Below are 18,769 nucleotides of genomic sequence, written 5' to 3'. Positions count from 1 at the left end.
GCCCTCACGCTGCTATTGGCTGCTTCCCGCGGCGACGCGTGGCCTGATTGGGTCGCCTGTTTTTTCCCCACGCGGCAGGGGCCGAAGGGCATGAATGGAGGGCGGAGGAGCAGCCGCGGAGCTGGAAGTTGGCGGGGAGATGGAGGCGGCGCAGCTGCAGCTGGGCTTCATCGGTGCCGGGCGCATGGCTGCAGCGGTGGCCCGGGGGATGCTGCAGGCAGGTAGGTGAGTAGGTGGGCGAGCAGACAGGTATGTGGATCGGTAGGTGGGTTAGAACCTAAGAGAAGCCCTGCTGGATCAGGCGAATGGCCCCAGGAGAGCCAGTTTGGTGTAGTGGTTAAGTGTGCGGACTCTTATCCGGGAGAACCGGGTTTGATTCCCCACTCCTCCACTTGCACCTGCTAGCATGGCCTTGGGTCAGCCATAGCTCTGGCAGAAGTTGTCCTTGAAAGGGCAGCTGCTGTGAGAGCCCTCTCCAGCCCCACCCACCTCACAGGGTGTCTGTTGTGGGGGAGGAAGGGAAAGGAGAGTGTGAGCTGCTCTGAGACTCTTCGGAGTGGAGGGCGGGATATAAATCCAATATCTTCATCTACCTCACAGGGTGTCTGTTGTGGGGGGGGAGGAAGGTAAAGGAGATTGTGAGCCGCTCTGAGACTCTTCGGAGTGGAGGGCGGGATATAAATCCAATATCTTCATCTACCTCACAGGGTGTCTGTTGTGGGGGAGGAAGGGAAAGGAGAGTGTGAGCTGCTCTGAGACTCTTCGGAGTGGAGGGCGGGATATAAATCCAATATCTTCATCTACCTCACAGGGTGTCTGTTGTGGGGGAGGAAGGGAAAGGAGAGTGTGAGCTGCTCTGAGACTCTTTGGAGTGGAGGGCGGGATATAAATCCAATATCTTCATCTACCTCACAGGGTGTCTGTTGTGGGGGAGGAAGGGAAAGGAGATTGTGAGCCGCTCTGAGACTCTTTGGAGTGGAGGGCGGGATATAAATCCAATATCTTAATCTACCTCACAGGGTGTCTGTTGTGGGGGAGGAAGGTAAAGGAGATTGTGAGCCGCTCTGAGACTCTTTGGAGTGGAGGGCGGGATATAAATCCAATATCTTCATCTACCTCACAGGGTGTCTGTTGTGGGGGAGGAAGGTAAAGGAGATTGTGAGCCGCTCTGAGACTCTTCCGAGTGGAGGGCGGGATATAAATCCAATATCTTCTTCTTCTTCTCCATTCCAACACTTAAGAAAGAGATCTTGGGGTTTTGGTAGCCAACTCACTGAAAATGTAGGTGGACGAGCAGACAGGTATGTGGATCGGTAGGTGGGTTAGAACCTAAGAGAAGTCCTGCTGGATCAGGCGAATTGTAGTGTATCGCGAGGACGCCATAACGCAATAACACAATAGCCTAAACGCGGCCAGGTGCAGAGGAGACAGGGGCTGTCCCCAAGCGACTCCTCACAGGGCGCGAATACCCCGCCAATCACCAGCTAAGGCGGGAAGCTCAACTAGCCTGGATTGGGCTGGCCAGTCTGAGAGGTTGTTCCGGGTGATGTATATAACCGGGCCCGCATGTTCTCTCTCTCATGTGTGTAATGTACCTGCATTAAAGTATGTTGCCCTACTGACGTCTCCAGCTTGGTACATTATAGTGGCAACGAGGATGGGATTCTAGCCCGGTAAATTGTATACACTGACAGAACTAGCTCGGTAAATTGTATACACTGACAGAACTAGCATCAAATGCCATCATCACTGTCAGACTAAGTTATAAATTTTAATCATATTGACTGGTTTTTAGTGATGTTAAATTTAAAGTTTTATATTGTTAATTTAAAGCCTTATTTATTACTGTATGTTTTATGAAATGTTGTTAGCCGCCCTGAGCCTGCCTAGGTGGGGAGGGCGGGATACAAATAAAATTTATTATTATTATTATATAGCCACATCAGCTACACCGGAGACAGGGCAACCCACGGGCCACAACCGCCGCTCAGCCACCATGGCTCACCAGGGCGGTACCACCGGCCACATCGAGGCGTTCAACCCCGCGGATCCCGAGGGCTGGGAGTCCTACTCGGAACGGGTTGAGTGCTACCTGAGGGCCAACCAAATCACAGAGGACAGCACGAAGAGGGACGTTCTCCTGAGCGTCTGCGGGGCGGCCACGTTCGAGATCGCTAAGGGCCTTTCGGCCCCCGCTAGACTCACCGAGAAGTCCTACGAGGAGGTCATCAGGCTCCTCACAGGCCATTTCTTACTGCAACCTTCACGGGTGGCCCGCCGGTTCCTTTTTCACAGGAGGGACCAGGCCCAGGGAGAATCGGCCGCCGACTACCTGGCGGCCCTGCACCAGATCGCAGGCAACTGCAACTTCCCGCACCTGGAGGAGACCCTGGCCGACCGGTTCACATGGGGCCTACGCGACGAGAGGCTCCAACAGAAGCTCTTCGCGAAGGAGGAGCTCACACTCCAGAGCGCCTTCAGTGAAGCTGTGGCGTTCGAGAGGACCACCCGGACCTTCCCCAAGGCGAAGACCGAGGCCATCCACCTCGAGGAGCTGGACCCCGACCGCCAGGAGGAGGGAGAAGCGTTCCAGCTGCTCCGCCCAGCAGGGGCCACCATCCGAGCACCACAGCGACCCCGAACGTCAGAGAGGCCGCCCGCCACGAAGTGCGCCAGCTGCGGCGACCCCCACGACAGAAGGGACTGCCAGTACCGGACCTGGGACTGAAGAAGCTGTGGGAAGACCGGCCACATTGCACGGGCTTGCCGAGCCAAGCCCAACCGCCGGAGACCGACCACTCACTACGAAGCCGCTGAGTCCCACTCCACAGCCTCCACCACATTACAGGTACTGAACTTGCCCCTGACCACCCCCAACAAGATCAAAATGGCGGTCCTCATCGAAGGAGCCCCATGCCTCATGGAGGTGGACTCAGGCTCCTCCATTTCCATAATTGCGGAAGAGACCCTGAGGAAGCTGTGCCCCCGCCAGCGGTTGCAGCTGAGGCCGGCGGGTTTTATACTACGGGACTTTCAGAAGAACCCGGTCCAAATTGTGGGGTGGGCCCGGGTACAAGTAGAGAGGGGATCTTTTAGAGGCCCGCTGGACATCCTGGTGGTCAAGCGACAGCTTACCACCCTGTTGGGACTAGCGTGGTTCGGCCCCTTGGGGATCCGTTTAGAGGGGGTGGGGCAAACCGTCACATCCAGAGGGTTCGGGGAGGTGTGTAGCTACAAGGGGCCGGCCATCTCCCTACCGCTCGACCCGACGATCAGGCCGATCCGGCTTAAGGCGAGGAGGGTCCCTTTCGCCTTAAAGCCCAAAATCGAGGCGGAACTGGACCGCCTCACGGCCCAAGGGGTCCTGGAGCCGGTGGACTATGCCACGTGGGAGACCCCCATAGTGACCCCGGTCAAGCCAAATGGGGAGGTGCGGATATGTGCGGACTACAAGTGCACAATAAATAAGGCACTCCAGGACAACCCCTGCCCAGTGCCGGTGGTCAGCCACGTATTGGCAGCCCTAGCGGGATCAAAGATTTTCGGGAAGCTTGACCTGGCACAAGCCTACCAACAGCTCCCAGTGGACGCCAAAACGGCCGAGGCCCAGACTATTGTGACCCACAGGGGGGCTTTCAGGGTGCGTAGGCTACAATTCGGGGTCAGCGTGGCTCCAGGGATTTTCCAAAGTATAATGGATGCTCTTCTTAAAGGGATCCCCGGAGTCCAACCCTTTTTCGATGATGTTTTAATCGCCGCCCCGGACCCCGAGGAGTTCAGCAACCGCCTCAGAGAAGTGCTCCGCCGTTTCCAAGCAGCAGGGCTCAAGGTGAAGCGGGAGAAATGCTTGCTGGGGGGTACCGCGGGTGGAGTTCCTGGGATTCGCAGTGGACGCAGAGGGAATCCACCCAACGGAGGGAAAGACCCGAGCCATCGTGCACGCCCCGGCTCCCACCTGCAAAACGGAGCTACAAAGCTTCTTGGGGTTGCTCAGTTTTTATCACACGTTCATAACCCATAAAGTGGCCATCGCGGAACCTCTACACCGGCTGCTGGACAAACAAGCCCCTTGGGTGTGGGGCAAGAGACAAGCCGCCGCATTCCAGGCGGTTAAGGACGTCCTGGTTTCCAATGCGGTGCTCCATCATTTTGATGAGCGCCTGCCGGTAATCCTGGCTTGCGACACGTCGCCTTATGGGGTGGGCGCAGTCCTGGGGCACCAGCTACCAGAGGGGAGGGAGGTACCAGTCGCTTACTACTCCCGCACACTCACACCAGCAGAGCGCAATTACGTGCAAATTGACAAGGAGGCTCTGGCCATAGTAGCGGGGGTCCACAAGTTCAATGATTATTTGTATGGGCGGAGGTTCACAATAGCTACTGACCACAAGCCGCTCTTGGGTCTGCTAGCCCCGGACCGCCAAACCCCCCAAATCCTGTCACAACGCGTGTTGAGGTGGAATCAATTCCTCAACTCTTACATGTATACCCTAGTTCACAGAGCCGGCAAGGCTATGGGCCACGCGGACGCGCTCAGCCGCTTGCTGCTACCCGACATGGATCTAGCCCCGGCACACCACGTCATGTCGGTTGAGTCACTCCCAGAACAGCCCCTCCATGCCACGGAGGTTGCTAAGGCCACCGGGAAAAACAAGACACTGGCAAGGGTTCTCGATTGGGTGCTGAGGGGGTGGCCGGAAGGGAACATGGGGGAGGAGTTTAAGCCCTACAAAATGAGAAGGGATGAACTAGCAGCCCACAAAGGGTGCATATCATGGGGGAGCCGGGTGGTGGTCCCCCCCCCCCCCCCCCGCTACAGAAGCGTGTCCTGGAATCGCTCCATGAAACCCACCCCGGCATAGTTAGGAGAAAGGCCTTAGCTAGGAGCAAATGCGCCGCCGCACCTTACCGGAGGTGCCCACCGAAGCGGGAGAAGCAATGACCGGGGATCAGCCAGCGGCAGCCGCGCCAGCACTGCCCCCGCCTACACTGGCGGAGCCTGGCCGACCAACCGAACCAGACCTGCAGCCAGCAGACGCATCGCCCCCCGGTGAAACCCCAGCAGCAGAAGCCACCCCTACACCGCAAGCAACCCCAAGGCGATCAACACAGGAGCGCCGGCCTCCCGCCTACCTACAGGACTATGTACAACAACTAGGGGGGGAGGAGGGTAGTGTATCGCGAGGACGCCATAATGCAATAACACAATAGCCTAAACGCAGCCACGCGCGGCCAGGTGCGGAGGCGACAGGGGCTGTCCCCAAGCGACTCCTCACAGGGCGCGAATACCCCGCCAATCACCAGCTAAGGCGGGAAGCTCAACTAGCCTGGATTGAGCTGACCAGTCTGAGAGGTTGTTCCGGGTGATGTATATAAGCGGGACCCGGCCTGCGTGTTCTCTCTCTCGTGTGTGTAATGTACCTGCATTAAAGTATGTTGCCCTACCGACGTCTCCAGCTTGGTACATTATACGAATGGCCCCTCCAGTCCAGCCCCAACATCTTGGGGTTGTGGTAGCCAACTTACTGAAAATGTAGGTGGACGAGCAGACAGGTATGTGGAGGGGTAGGTGGGTTAGAACCTCAGAGAAGCCCTGCTGGATCAGGCAAATGGCCTCTCCAGTCCAACACTTAAGAAAGAGATCTTGGGGTTTTGGTAGCCAACTCACTGAAAATGTAGGTGGACGAGCAGACAGGTATGTGGAGGGGTAGGTGACTTAGAACCTAAGAGAAGCCCTGCTGGATCAGGCGAATGGCCCCTCCAGTCCAACACTTAAGAAAGAGATCTTGGGGTTTTGGAAGCCAACTCACTGAAAACGTAGGTGGAGGAGCAGACAGGTATGTGGATCAGTAGGTGAGTTAGAACCTTAGAGAAGCCCTGCTGGATCAGGGAAATGGCCCCTCCAGTCCAACACCAAGAAAGAGATCTTGGGGTTTTGGTAGCCAAATCACTGAAAATGTAGGTGGAGGAGCAGACAGGTATGTGGATCAGTAGGTGAGTTAGAACCTTAGAGAAGCCCTGCTGGATCAGGGAAATGGCCTCTCCAGTCCAACACTTAAGAAAGAGATCTTGGGGTTTTGGTAGCCAACTCACTGAAAATGTAGGTGGACGAGCAGACAGGTATGTGGATAGGTAGGTGGGTTAGAACCTTAGAGATGCCCTGCTGGATCAGGCGAATGGCCCCTCCAGTCCAACCCCAAAATCTTGGGGTTGTGGTAGCCAACTCACTGAAAATGTCGAGACAGTGTGTGATTACAATTTTAAAAAAGGCCAACGCCACGCTGGGAATTATTAGGAAGGGAACTGAAAACACATCAGCCAGTTTCGTAATGCCCCTGTATATTAAAAAAAGTTTATCTGTTAATAAATCCAAGCGGGCAGCTGTGTTGGTCTGAAGCAGTTGAACAAGTTGCACCTTTAAGACCAACCAATTTTTATTTAGAACGTAAAAAGGTTTGCTCAACTTGTTAATTTTACTATCCTGTCATTGTACCACTTTACATTTTAAACCACTGCCTACCAGATAATTTTACTTCACTGTCATTAGTTCTTAAATCTGTACCATGTTGCATTTTGGGCCACTGCCTACCAGCTCCGTATGACTGCTCAGCTCTGTATGGCTTTGCTCACTGTGCTGGATTCTTCGTCAGATGAAGTGTGCTTAAGAGCACACGAAAGCTTATGTTCAAAATAAAAATTAGTTGGTCTTAAATGTGAAACTTGACTCCTGCTTTGTTTACCTGTTATTAAGTATGTGTTAGCCTTCTGATAACTGCAGGTTGTTTTGGTAACTGCAGGGTTTGGTTTTGGGTTTCTGGTGCTGGGGGTACAAAAGAAATCTTGCAACAAAGAAGATATTGGATTTATATCCCGCCCTCCACTCCAAATCTCAGGGTGGCTCACAATCTCCCTCCTCCACAGCAGACACCCTGTGAGGTGGGTGGGGCTGAGAGAGCCTTGACAGAAGCTGCCCTTTCAAGGACAGCTCTGCGAGAGCTATGGCTGACCCAACACCGTTCCAGCAGCTGCAAGTGGAGGAGTGAACCACCAACCTGAAATCCCAACGAAATCTTAAAGGGTAAATAGCAGTCTCAGATCCAGACAAATTGGTCATGTACAAAATTCCAAGAATTATGCTAAATTCCATACATTGCTGTATCACTCAGGTATGGCTCACGTTTCATTCTTTTTCAGAGCCAAAACTAGAATTTCGAATCTGGAGCTAATCTCAAAATCTGGATGTAAACGTTATCGTAGCCTCCAAATTACAAACGCTGCAATATATATACCTCAGAAATAATTACAAGTTACAAACCATTTTCATACTCAAGGAGTAATATGTGTATAACCCAGGAAAGTTGTCAGCAGTTCTTATAGACCTTCCCTAATAGTTTTCTAGTATGAATAGCCCCAATCCACTAATGAATCACAGCTGTATTAAAAGGACCAATTTAAAAAAAAACTAACAATCATGCAGTCATACTCTGCTCTGGTAAGACCTCACTTGAAGTATTGTGTTCAGTTTTGGGCACCACATTTTTAGAAGGATATAGACAAGCTGGAACGGGTCCAGAGGAAAGTAACGAAGATGGTGAAGGGTCTGGAGACCAAGTCCTATGAAGAAAGGTTGAAAGAGCTGGGGATGTTTAGCCTGGAAAGGAGGCGGCTGAGAGGTGATAGGATCACCATCTTCAAGGACTTGAAGGGCTGTCCTATAGAGGATGGGGTGGAATTGTTTTCTGTGGCCCCAAAAGGTAGGACCAGAACCAGTGGGTTGAAATTAAATCAAAAGAGTTTCCAGCTCAACATTAGGAAAAACTTCCTGACCGTTAGAGCGATTCCTCAGTGGAACAGGCTTCCTCGGGAGGTGGTGGGCTCTCCTTCCTTGGAGGTTTAAAACAGAGGCTGGATGGCCATCTGACAGCAATGAGGATCCTGTGAATTTAGGGGGAAGCGTTTGAGAGTTTCTTGCATTGTGGAGGGGGTTGGACTAGATGACCCTGAAGGTTCCTTCCAACTCTAGGATTCTATATGAAACAACCCAGATCCAAAGACAGAGCCCAACCAATTGCAGTATGGGCTTGAAGCCTGACCATAAAGTTTCCAATATTAACAATTTTTGTGAACATCTCCACGATAATATTGATGATTAATGCATTTTGCGATGACAAAAAAAGTACACACCCTCTGCTGAGTGAATTTGGGTAACAAAATTACACACCATTGGGGGCTTCAAAAAAAATTTTTTTAATTCTTGATTTCTGTTCTGTTCTTCATTTCTGTTCTATCTTTTGATGCTGTTCGTTCTTCCTAGCATACTGTACTTTGATTACACAATTCCACCAATCAGCGGCTGCCATACAGGCATGCCAGTTTTTTGTGCAAGAAAATCTTTCATGGCGCCCTTCATAACGTTTCTGCAAAGGTGCAGAAAGTCAGTTCTGAATATTAGATGTTAGAATTTCATCATGCATACCGTTGGCTGCTTACCTTTTTATTCTACATCACCTGGAAGACAAGCGGTCAAATCGTCTATGCATTTAAGTGCGGATGATTTGATGAGCAGTGATGGAAGTTATCCTGATGTTCCTTCTGGCTCTGTGTTTGGACAGTCCAAAATCTGCTGCAGGCTCCGTACATATTTTGTTATATCCTTATTTCTTTAACAGGAGAAGTTCAGCCAGGAAACATCTTTGCCAGTGCCCCATCAAACACCAATCTGGGCCAGTTCCAGGTAAATGAGGATGCAACACGGACTGCCGGGCAGAGGATGTGATGTAAAAGAAATGCTAGGGGTCTTCCGTTCTGGCCTCTTGTCCCACCCACCCCCCAGTCCCGGTGCTCAAATGCCTGTATGAGAATCATAGTTAATCATGCCAACAGGTGACTGTCCAACCTACTCCTTAAAAGAAGAAAAAACAATAAGTGCATGAGTGTGTTTCTGTGCTATTCTTGGTCTCTTTCCATTCACAAATATTGTTTAAATGATTTGTCCTTACTTAACATGTGGAGCAGAGGTCCATCAGTGACCACAAGGTATAGATTAGGGGTGGCCAAACTTGCTTAAAGTAAGAGCCATGTAGAATAAATGTCTGATGTTTTGAGATCCAGAAGGAAGGAAGGCGAATAGATGGGGGAGAAAGGAGGGAGGGAAAAGTAGAAAGAAAGCAACTTTAAATGCATTCTCCAAGCTGGCAGCTGGCTTGGAGAAGTGATTTAAAGAGAGAAATGGCTTCTTGAAGTGGGCTGACAGGACAGTGGGGGCTTTGAGAGCCACATGTGAATCCCAAGCTGCAGTTTGGCCATCCCTGGTATTGATGGAACACTCTGTCTGAGTCAGCGATACTCTGTCTTCCCACTGTAGCCCCCCCCCCCCCCCGAAGCACCAAGAATACATAACATCTTAAACCCCAGATATAAGAGAAGCCACATTGGATCAGGCCAGTGGCCCATCCAGTCCAACACTCTGTCACATAAGAACTTAAGAGAAGCCACGTTGGATCAGGCCAATGGCCCATCCAGTCCAACACTCTGTGTCACATAAGAGAGGCCATGTTGGATCAGGCCAATGGCCCATCCAGTCCAACACTCTGTGTCACATAAGAACCTAATAGAAGCCATGTTGGATCAGGCCAAAGGCCCACCCAGTTCAACTCTCTGTGTCACAAATAAGAACCTTAGAGAAGCCATGTTGGATCAGGCCAATGGCCCATCCAGTCCAACACTCTGTGTCACATAAGAACATAAGAGAAGCCATGTTGGATCAGGCCAATGACCCATCCAGTCCAACACTCTGTGCCACATAAGAACATAAGAGAAGCCATGTTGGATCAGGCCAGTGGCCCCTCCAGTCCAACACTCTGTGTCACATAAGAACATAAGAGAAGCCATGTTGGATCAGGCCAGTGGCCCCTCCAGTCCAACACTCTGTGTCACATAAGGACATAAGAGAGGCCCTGTTGAATCAGGCTAAACGCCCCTCCAGTCCAACACTCTGTGTCACATAAGAACCTAAGAGAAGCCCTGTTGGATCAGGCCAGTGGCCCCTCCAGTCCAACACTCTGTGTCACATAAGAGAAGCCATGTTGGATCAGGTCAATGGCCCATCCAGTCCAACACTCTGAGTCACACAGTGGCCGAAAAAACCAGGTGCCATCAGGAGGTCCATCAGTGGGGCCAGGACACTAGAAGCCCTCCCACTGAAGTCAGAATAGTCACTGCCAGCCAGCCTGCATGGGGGAAAGGCTAGACCAGCCCCCCCCCAACTTTTTTTGCCTATGGGGCACCTTTGCAGTTTGGACATAGGGCAGTGGACACAGTAACAAAATGGCTGCCTGAGGAAGTGGTGCCCCGGTTCGCCTTCAGTCTTTATGCTGTGGTGGCAGCAGCTGCTGAACCGATTGTTTAAAAGAATCTGCATATCCAATGAAGTATCAACGGGCCAGTCAGCAGCCTTGCAGGATGAAAGCCTTTCTGGCCCCACCCACTTCCTAGAAATACTTGATGGGCACCGAGAAATGTGTTGGCAGGAGCGTTCATGTCCATGGGCACTGCGTTGGGGCCCCGCTGGACTAGAGCAGTTGCCGGCAAGTCGCAATGTGAGGCCTGCTTACCTTTCCCTTTGCTTCCTCTCTGTCTTTGATGAAAGAGTTTGGGCTGCAGGACGACCCACTGTAATGCAGAGGTGCTGAAGAACTGTACCTTGGTGTTTCTGGCTACCAAGCCCCATATCGTCCCAGAGGTACTGCAGGAAATCGCTTACGCTGTCACCTCAGCTCACACAGTCGTTTCCATGGCAGCTGGAATCACGCTCCAGACCTTAGAAGAGGTGAGTCCATGTAGAGTCTTCCCTTTGCTGCCGGGTGCTCCGTTTGGTGTAGAGCTTATGTGTCTTATCTGGGAGAACCGGGTTGGATTCCCCACTCCTCCACTTGCACCTACTGGAATGGCCTTGGGTCAGCCAGAGCTCTTGTAGGAGTTGTCCTTGAAAGGGCAGCTGCTGTGAGAGCTCTCTCAGCCCCACCCACCTCACAGGGTGTTTGTTGTGGGGGAGGAAGGGGAAGGAGATTGTGAGCCGCTCTGAGACTCTGGCCTTGAAAGGGCAGCTGCTGTGAGAGCTCTCTCAGCCCCACCCACCTCACAGGGTGTCTGTTGTGGGGAAGGAAGGTAAAGGAGATTGTGAGCCGCTCTGAGACTCTGGCCTTGAAAGGGCAGCTGCTGTGAGAGCCCTCTCCAGCCCCACCCACCTCACAGGGTGTCTGTTGTGGGGGAGGAAGGTAAAGGAGATTGTGAGCCGCTCTGAGACTCTGGCCTTGAAAGGGCAGCTGCTGTGAGAGCCCTCTCCAGCCCCACCCACCTCACAGGGTGTCTGTTGTGGGGGAGGAAGGTAAAGGAGAATGTGAGCCGCTCTGAGACTCTGGCCTTGAAAGGGCAGCTGCTGTGAGAGCTCTCTCAGCCCCACCCACCTCACAGGGTGTCTGTTGTGGGGGAGGAAGGTAAAGGAGATTGTGAGCCGCTCTGAGACTCTGTCCATGAAAGGGCAGCTGCTGGGAGAGCCCTCTCAGCCCCACCTACCTCACAGGGTGTCTGTTGTGTAGGGGGGAAGATAAAGGAGATTGTGACTGCTCAGAAACTCTGAGATTCAGAGTATAGGGCAGGATATAAATCCAATATCATCATCTTCCTAACAAAGCATGCGACTGTTCACGCAGGAGAGGTCTACCCAGGTCTACTTGCCATACTTTGAAGCTTGGAAGACATCCATGCAATGTGCTCATTGTAGCCGGATCCTTGTGAGTTGTTTGCAAGATTCTGCATGGGATGCAGAAAGTAGAGAAAGAAGTCCTTTTCTCCCTTTCTCACAATAAAAGAATTCGTGGGCATTCGACGAAATTGCTGAGCAGTCAGGTTAAAACAGATAAAAGGAAGTCCTTCTTCACCCAAAGGGTGATTAACATGTGGAACTCACTGCCACAGATGGTGCTGGCAGCTACAAGCATAGCCAGCTTTAAGAGGGGATTGGATAAAAATATGGAGCAGCAGAGGTCCATCAGTGGCTATTAGCCACAGTGTGTATATATTTTGGCCATTGTGTGGCACAGAGCGTTGGACTGGATGGGCCATTGGCATGATCCAACATGGCTTCTCTTACGTTCTTATGTTCTGAAACGTTCCCCACTTGTCTGTCTGCCCCTACTCTATGTCTCCTTCTGCCCCCACAGCTGCTCCCTGCCAGGACCAAGGTGCTCCGGATGATGCCCAATCTCCCCTGCGTGGTCCAGTCGGGCGCTATCGTGCTGGCCCGGGGAACCTTCGCACGTGACCCGGATGTGGCCTTGCTGAAGAGGCTGCTGTCGCCTTGCGGGCTGTGCGAAGAGGCTCCCGAGTCCCACATCGACATTCACACTGGGCTGAGCGGCAGCGGAGTGGCCTACGTGAGTGCTCTTTGGATTGGGTCCCAGCTGGCTGATTTCACCACTTGTAAAAAGCTAAGCTTTTAGTCCTGGTTGGCATGTGGAAAGTTCCAGCTTCTATCCCTGGCAGCATCTCCGATTAAAAGGACTAGGCAATAGGTGATGCGAATGTCTGGAGAGGCCCTGAGAGGCTGAGGAGACAAGACAGACGTTGATAGATCGATGGTCTGAACAGATGAAGCTGCCTTATACTGAGTCAGACCCTGGGTCCATCAAAGTCAGTCTTGTCTACTCAGACTGGCAGCGGCTCTCCAGGGTCTCCAGCTGAGGTTTTTCACACCTATTTGCCTGGACCCTTTTGAGTTGGAGATGCCGGGGATTGAACCTGGGACCTTCTGCTTCCCAAGCAGATGCTCTACCACTAAGCCACCATCCCTCCCCTGAGGTCTGGTTCGGTAAAAGGCCACTTCCTGTGTCCTTGTGTTTTTCCTGCTTGTGACCTTGAGAGGTCAGCCACCCGTCAATGTGGCTGGTTCAGAGTGAAACAGATCGGCGGTCTCCTCCTAGCCCTGTCACACCATTCAAAGCTGAGTTTTTACAGACATTCCCTTTGCAAGTAAGGGGGTGAGCAGAGATGACACCTGCAGAGTTTGGCCACCACCCCCCAGGGCTTTTTTGTAGCAGGAACTCCTTTGCATGTTAGGCCACACTCCTACTGTAAGCTCCAGGAGGATTGGCTACATCAGGTATCTGTGGCGCAATATGCAAAGGAGTTCCTGCTACAAAATAAACCTTGGACACCCACTTTAAGAAGTGATCTGTATTCTGGACCAAATCAACCACATGCACACCCCTGGCTGAATTAGGGTCTCCTCTTGGTGTAGTGGTTAAGTGTGCACACTTTTATCTGGGAGAGCCGGGTTTCACTCCCCCACTCCTCCACTTGCACCTGCTGGAATGGCCTTGGGCCAGCCAGAGCTCTCTTATCTGGGAGAACCGGGTTTGATTCCCCACTCCTCCACTTGCACCTGCTGGAATGGCCTTGGGTCAGCCAGAGCTCTCTTATCTGGGAGAACCAGGTTTGATTCCCCACTCCTTCACTTGCAGCTGCTGGAATGGCCTAGGGACAGTTAGAGCTCTCTTATCTGGGAGAACCGGGTTTGATTCCCCACTCCTCCACTTGCACCTGGTAGAATGGCCTTGGGTCAGCCAGAGCTCTCTTATCTGGGAGAATCAGGTTTGATTCCCCACTCCTCCACTTGCACCTGGTGGAATGGCCTTGGGTCAGCCAGAGCTCTCTTATCTGGGAGAATCAGGTTTGATTCCCCACTTCTCCAATTGCACCTGGTGGAATGGCCTTGGGGCAGCCAGAGCTCTCTTATCTGGGAGAATCAGGTTTGATTCCCCACTCCTCCACTTGCACCTGGTGGAATGGCCTTGGGTCAGCCAGAGCTCTCTTATCTGGGAGAATCAGGTTTGATTCCCCACTCCTCCACTTGCACCTGGTGGAATGGCCTTGGGTCAGCCATGGCTCTCACAGAGCTGTCCCTGAAAGGGCAGTTGCTGTGAGAGCCCTCTCAGCCCCACCCACCTCAGAGGGTGTCTGTTGTGGGGGGAGAAGATATAGGGGATTGTAAGCTGCTCTGAGTCTCTGATTCAGAGAGAAGGGTGGGGTATAAATCTGCAGCCTTCTTCTTGAGAGCCAGTTTGCTGTAGTGGTGAAGTGTGCGGACCCTTATCTGGGAGAACTGGGTTTGATTCCCCACTCCTCCACTTGCACCTGCTGGAATGGCCTTGGGTCAGCCACCGCTCTTGCAGAGTTGTCCTTGAAAGACGGCTTCTGGGAGAGCTCTCAGCCCCATCCACCTCACAGGTTGTCTGTTGTGGGGGGAGAAGATATAGGAGACTGTAAGCCGCTCTGCATCTCTGATTCAGAGAGAAGGGTGGGGTATAAATCCGGTCATCTTCTCTGTGGCTTCCTTTTTGCCCTGACAATCCCCATTGCTTTTCTTCCCCGTGTTGTCATCCCACAGGTATACACCTTTGCTGAAGCACTAGCTGAAGGTGCATTGAAGATGGGGATGCCGTGGCCCATGGCCAATAAGATTGCAGCCCAGACGCTCCTGGTAAGATCAGAGGCCTTTCTGATTGCAACCAAGTTTGCGTCCCTGACCCACCTTAGACTCATTTCCTGGTTTGATCATTTCTCCTTCATTCTAAGCCGGGGGTCCTCAACGGGCACCACGATACCCACACCTTGGGCCCACCGCGTGTTTTTAGAAAGTGGGCAGGGCCAAGTGGGACTCCTGACCAGCAGAGCTTCTGATTGGCTGTTGGAGAGCTAACCGGCTGTTCACACTTAAAGAACATTGCTTGAGCAGAAGCCCCGCCCAGACTGGTTTTATTTCCTCTCGCGACTTCTGTTTCCCAGTGTCTTTTAGAAATTACTCCTCATGCCCCTTCGCTTGGGCTTTCTGTGTATTTGGCTTTGCCACTTGTGGCATCCGCTTTGGGGTTGGACCCTTCCACCCCTTGTCAGAATCCCCAAGGTGCCGTTGGGTTGAAAAAGTAAGAACAACAGGGGAATCACAGTAAGGATATATACAGAAACCAAAAAAAACATCTGTGACCAGACTACCCAACTATTAAATACTTTTTAATATATTTATATGCTTTTTAAATAGAAAACTGCTTCAAACTTAATATATTTAATACAAAAGTCCACACTGACAACCATAAAATACAATTGTCCGGCCCAGCCCGGGCGGGGACTGCGCGGAGGAGACCCCCCGGCGCCTGCCAGCCGTTCCAAGCCCTCGTCGTCGCCCCAAGAGCCTTCCCCACCTCTCCAAGCCCCCGTGGTGGCCCCACCCCTCACCTCGACTGACGGGGCAACAGCAGCCACCCGAGCGACGCCTCCCAGACGGCGAGCCCGGCTTCGAGTCCGCGAAGTCTGGCCAGGGCAGGACGCCGGGGAGCAAGAGGGAGAAGCTGAGCCCAGCACCGGGCCAGGAGGGGGAGAGCCGTTCGTCTCGTCGCAGCGCGAGACGCTCCATCGCAGCACGCAGCCGAGGGCTAGGACGCCCGAGGCACGCCCAGTCAGCCCAGCCCCGGCGCGCCTCTCCCGGGCGTCTGGGGCTTTGAAGGGGGGAGGAGCCAGAGGGGGGCAGGACCCGGGAAGGGGGAAGGATGGGTCGGGAAGCATAAAAGGAGGGAGGGAGGAGGTCGCTGAGGAAGCTGGCTGATGCGCAAAGAGGCTGCCTCGCGAGAGAGAGGGACAGGAGCCACAGCACAGCCAAGAGGGGAACGGGGGCCTGCGGTGAAGTAACCCAGCACCCACCCCCTGTTTCTGAGACCTTCGGGGAACGCCCCAGAGTGCCCGGGAGGGGCAACGGCGACGCCGGGAGACCGGGAAGGGTACCGAAGACCCGACAACAATACATCCTTATAAACAGAGCCCATAATAAACTGATACAGCATACCAATAACTAGTTGATGATATAATATAATAGACACGTTTCGTGCTCCCACTTCTTCAGTATTATGATATCTTCCATTTGTGCTGTGTATTACAAGGGAGGAAGCCAGTTCCTTTTATTAGAAGCATAACAGCCTTCAACTCCATTGCTGGCCAAAAAAACTCTTCATATAAGTACTGAGGCTTCATGAAGGAAATACCTTGAAAATATAAATAACAAAACTCTAATACAGGTTGTTTATGAACTAATATAATACATTTCAAAGACCCAGGGATGAAACCAAAACTTTATCTCAAAACAATTTGGCTATTATAGGGAGCATCCATGCCACCCCTTGTCAGAATCCCCAAGGTGCCATTGGGTTGAAAAAGGCTGGGAACCACTGTTCTGAGAGAACACAGAAACATACAGGCCAAATCATACCGTCAGTCGAGCAAAAAATTAATATTGAAGATCGTAGCAGGCATACACAATAATGCCATTCAAAATTTGAAGCCCTCCCACTGTGCCCCCCCCAAGCACCAAGAATACAGACATCACTTGCCCCAGACAGAGAGTTCCAACAATACGCTGTGGCCAATAACCACTGAGGGACCTCTGCTCCATATGCTTATCCTTGACCCTAAAGGATCCTTGACCTCAAAGTTATCTTGACCCCATCTGTCCCAGTGGGGCAACTGGTCCAAACAGCTTCTCAGGCTGAAGTGGGCTGTGGGTTCGGATTTTCACACATCATGGCCACCGGCGCTTCCCTTCCAATATACTCATCTCGATTTCTTCCAGGGAGCAGCGAGGATGATCCTAGAAAGTGGGGAGCACCCGGCCGTCCTGAGGAATGCCATCTGTACCCCAGGAGGGACGACCATCCATGCGCTGCACGAACTTGAGAAGGGAGCCCTGCGATCTACAGTGATGAACGCTGTAGAGGCAGCCACCAACCGGGCCCGGGAGCTGGGCAAGAGATAGAAGAGACAGGCATGCGCGCTGGTCTCGCCTGAACTGTGCTGACATGGGAACTCCCCTTGCCCACCCAAAGAAGAAAGTGCTCCAGAGGTGGAATTACCTTCCTGGGGTGTACAGCTGACAAGTAAATGATACTGAAAGAAAAGTGGAAGGAAGCTAGAGAGGGGAAGTCCGGTTCTGAGGCAGTGGAGAACTAGACTAGTCATTCCAGACTTTGTCCCCGGAGATCCCTTGCTTAATAAATATTGGTTGCAGCCCTTAGCAGTAACTGCCGATCGTACAATTGTGTCTGCCTGCTTTTCTTTCATCTGAATTGTGTAGAAGAAGCTGTTTGCTGTAGTTCATCTATGGCAGTTTGAGAGCCGTGGTGAAGTGTGTGGACTCTTTATCTGGGAGAACCAGGTTTAATTCCCCACTCCTTCACTAGCAGCTGCTGGAATGGCCTTGGGTCAGCCGTAGCTCTGGCAGAGGTTGTCCTTGAAAGGGCAGCTGCTGTGAGAGCCCTCTCAGCCCCACCCACCTCACAGGGTGTCTGTTGTGGGGGAGGAAGATAAAGGAGATTGTGAGCCGCTCTGAGACTCTTCGGAGTGGAGGGCGGGATAGAAATCCAATATCTTCATCTACCTCACAGGGTGTCTGTTGTGGGGGAGGAAGGGAAAGGAGATTGTGAGCCGCTCTGAGACTCTTCAGAGTGGAGGGTGGGATATAAATCCAATATCTTCATCTACCTCACAGGGTGTCTGTTGTGGGGGAGAAAGGTAAAGGAGAGTGTGAGCCGCTCTGAGACTCTTCGGAGTGGAGGGCGAGATATAAATCCAGTATCTTCATCTACCTCACAGGGTGTCTGTTGTGGGGGAGGAAGATAAAGGAGATTGTGGGCCACTCTGAGACGCTTCGGAGTGGAGGGCGGGATATAAATCCAATGTCTTCATCTACCTAACAGGGTGTCTGTTGTTGGGGGAGAAGATATGGGAGATTGTAAACCGCTCTGAGTCTCTTGATTCAGAGAGAAGGGCGGGGTATAAATCTGCAGTCTTGTACTGGTGAAGCGTGCAGACTCTTATCTGGAAGGACCGGGTTTGATTCCCCATTCCTCCTCCATTTGCAGCTGCTGGAATGGCCTTGGGTCAGCCATAGCTCTGGCAGAGGTTGTCCTTGAAAGGGCAGCTGCTGTGAGAGCCCTCTCAGCCTCACAGGGTGTCTGTTGTGGGGGAAGGAGATATAGGCGATTGTAAGCCGCTCTGAGTCTCTGATTCAGAGAGAAGGGCGGGGTATAAATCTTCAGTCTTCTTCTAGTGGTGAAGTGTGTGGACTCTTATCTGAAAGGACCAGGTTTGATTCCCCACTCCTCCTCCACTTGCAGCTGCTGGAATGGCCTTGGGTCAGCCAGACCTGTGGCAGGAGTTGTCCTTGAAAGGGACCCCAGAACAAACTAATTTGTGCAGCAGCTCACAACTTTCATGCCAGCAGCTCACAAAGTGGAATTTTTTCTCATAAGACTCCACAACCTATGAGGGTGCATTGCTTTCTTGCTAATAGCCACTGATGGACCCTTTGCTCCATGTTTCTCCAATCCCTCCTTGAAGCTGTCTACGCTTGTAGCCTCCACTACTTCCTGCAGCAGTGAGTTCCACAGGTTAATGACTCTTTAGGTGAAGAAGTACTTCTTTTTTATCTCTTCTAAGCCTGCTGCTCATTAATTTCATTGAGTGCCCACAAGTTTCCAAGAGGAGGTCGGCTAGAAGAAGAGATTATATTTATACCTCGCCCTTCACTACCTGAAGGAGTCTCAGAGCAGTTTACAATTTCCTTCTGTTCCTCTCCCCACAACAGACACTCTGTGAAGTAGATGGGGCTGAGAGAGCTCTGACAGAAACTCCTCTTGAGCAGAACAGTTCTGTGACTGATCCAAGA

General features: G+C 52.1%; 1 protein-coding gene across 1 annotated transcript; it reads left to right on the top strand.

Moving 5' to 3' along the window:
- The first annotated feature begins 60 nt into the window (after positions 1-60).
- On the top strand, positions 61-17,135 carry PYCR3 (pyrroline-5-carboxylate reductase 3). The gene is made up of 6 exons (XM_060242912.1): positions 61-221; positions 8,670-8,734; positions 10,649-10,828; positions 12,222-12,434; positions 14,447-14,539; positions 16,676-17,135. Exons 1-6 carry the CDS (start codon positions 95-97, stop codon positions 16,856-16,858), a joined length of 861 nt encoding a protein of 286 aa, XP_060098895.1. The 5' UTR covers positions 61-94; the 3' UTR covers positions 16,859-17,135.
- The last annotated feature ends 1,634 nt before the right edge of the window (positions 17,136-18,769 follow it).

The sequence above is a fragment of the Heteronotia binoei genome, chromosome 7 (assembly GCF_032191835.1).
Source record: "Heteronotia binoei isolate CCM8104 ecotype False Entrance Well chromosome 7, APGP_CSIRO_Hbin_v1, whole genome shotgun sequence".
Classification (NCBI taxonomy): Eukaryota; Metazoa; Chordata; class Lepidosauria; order Squamata; family Gekkonidae; genus Heteronotia; species Heteronotia binoei.
The sequence above is the reverse complement of the archived record's forward strand: the minus strand, read 5'-3'. Positions and strand labels throughout refer to the sequence as shown.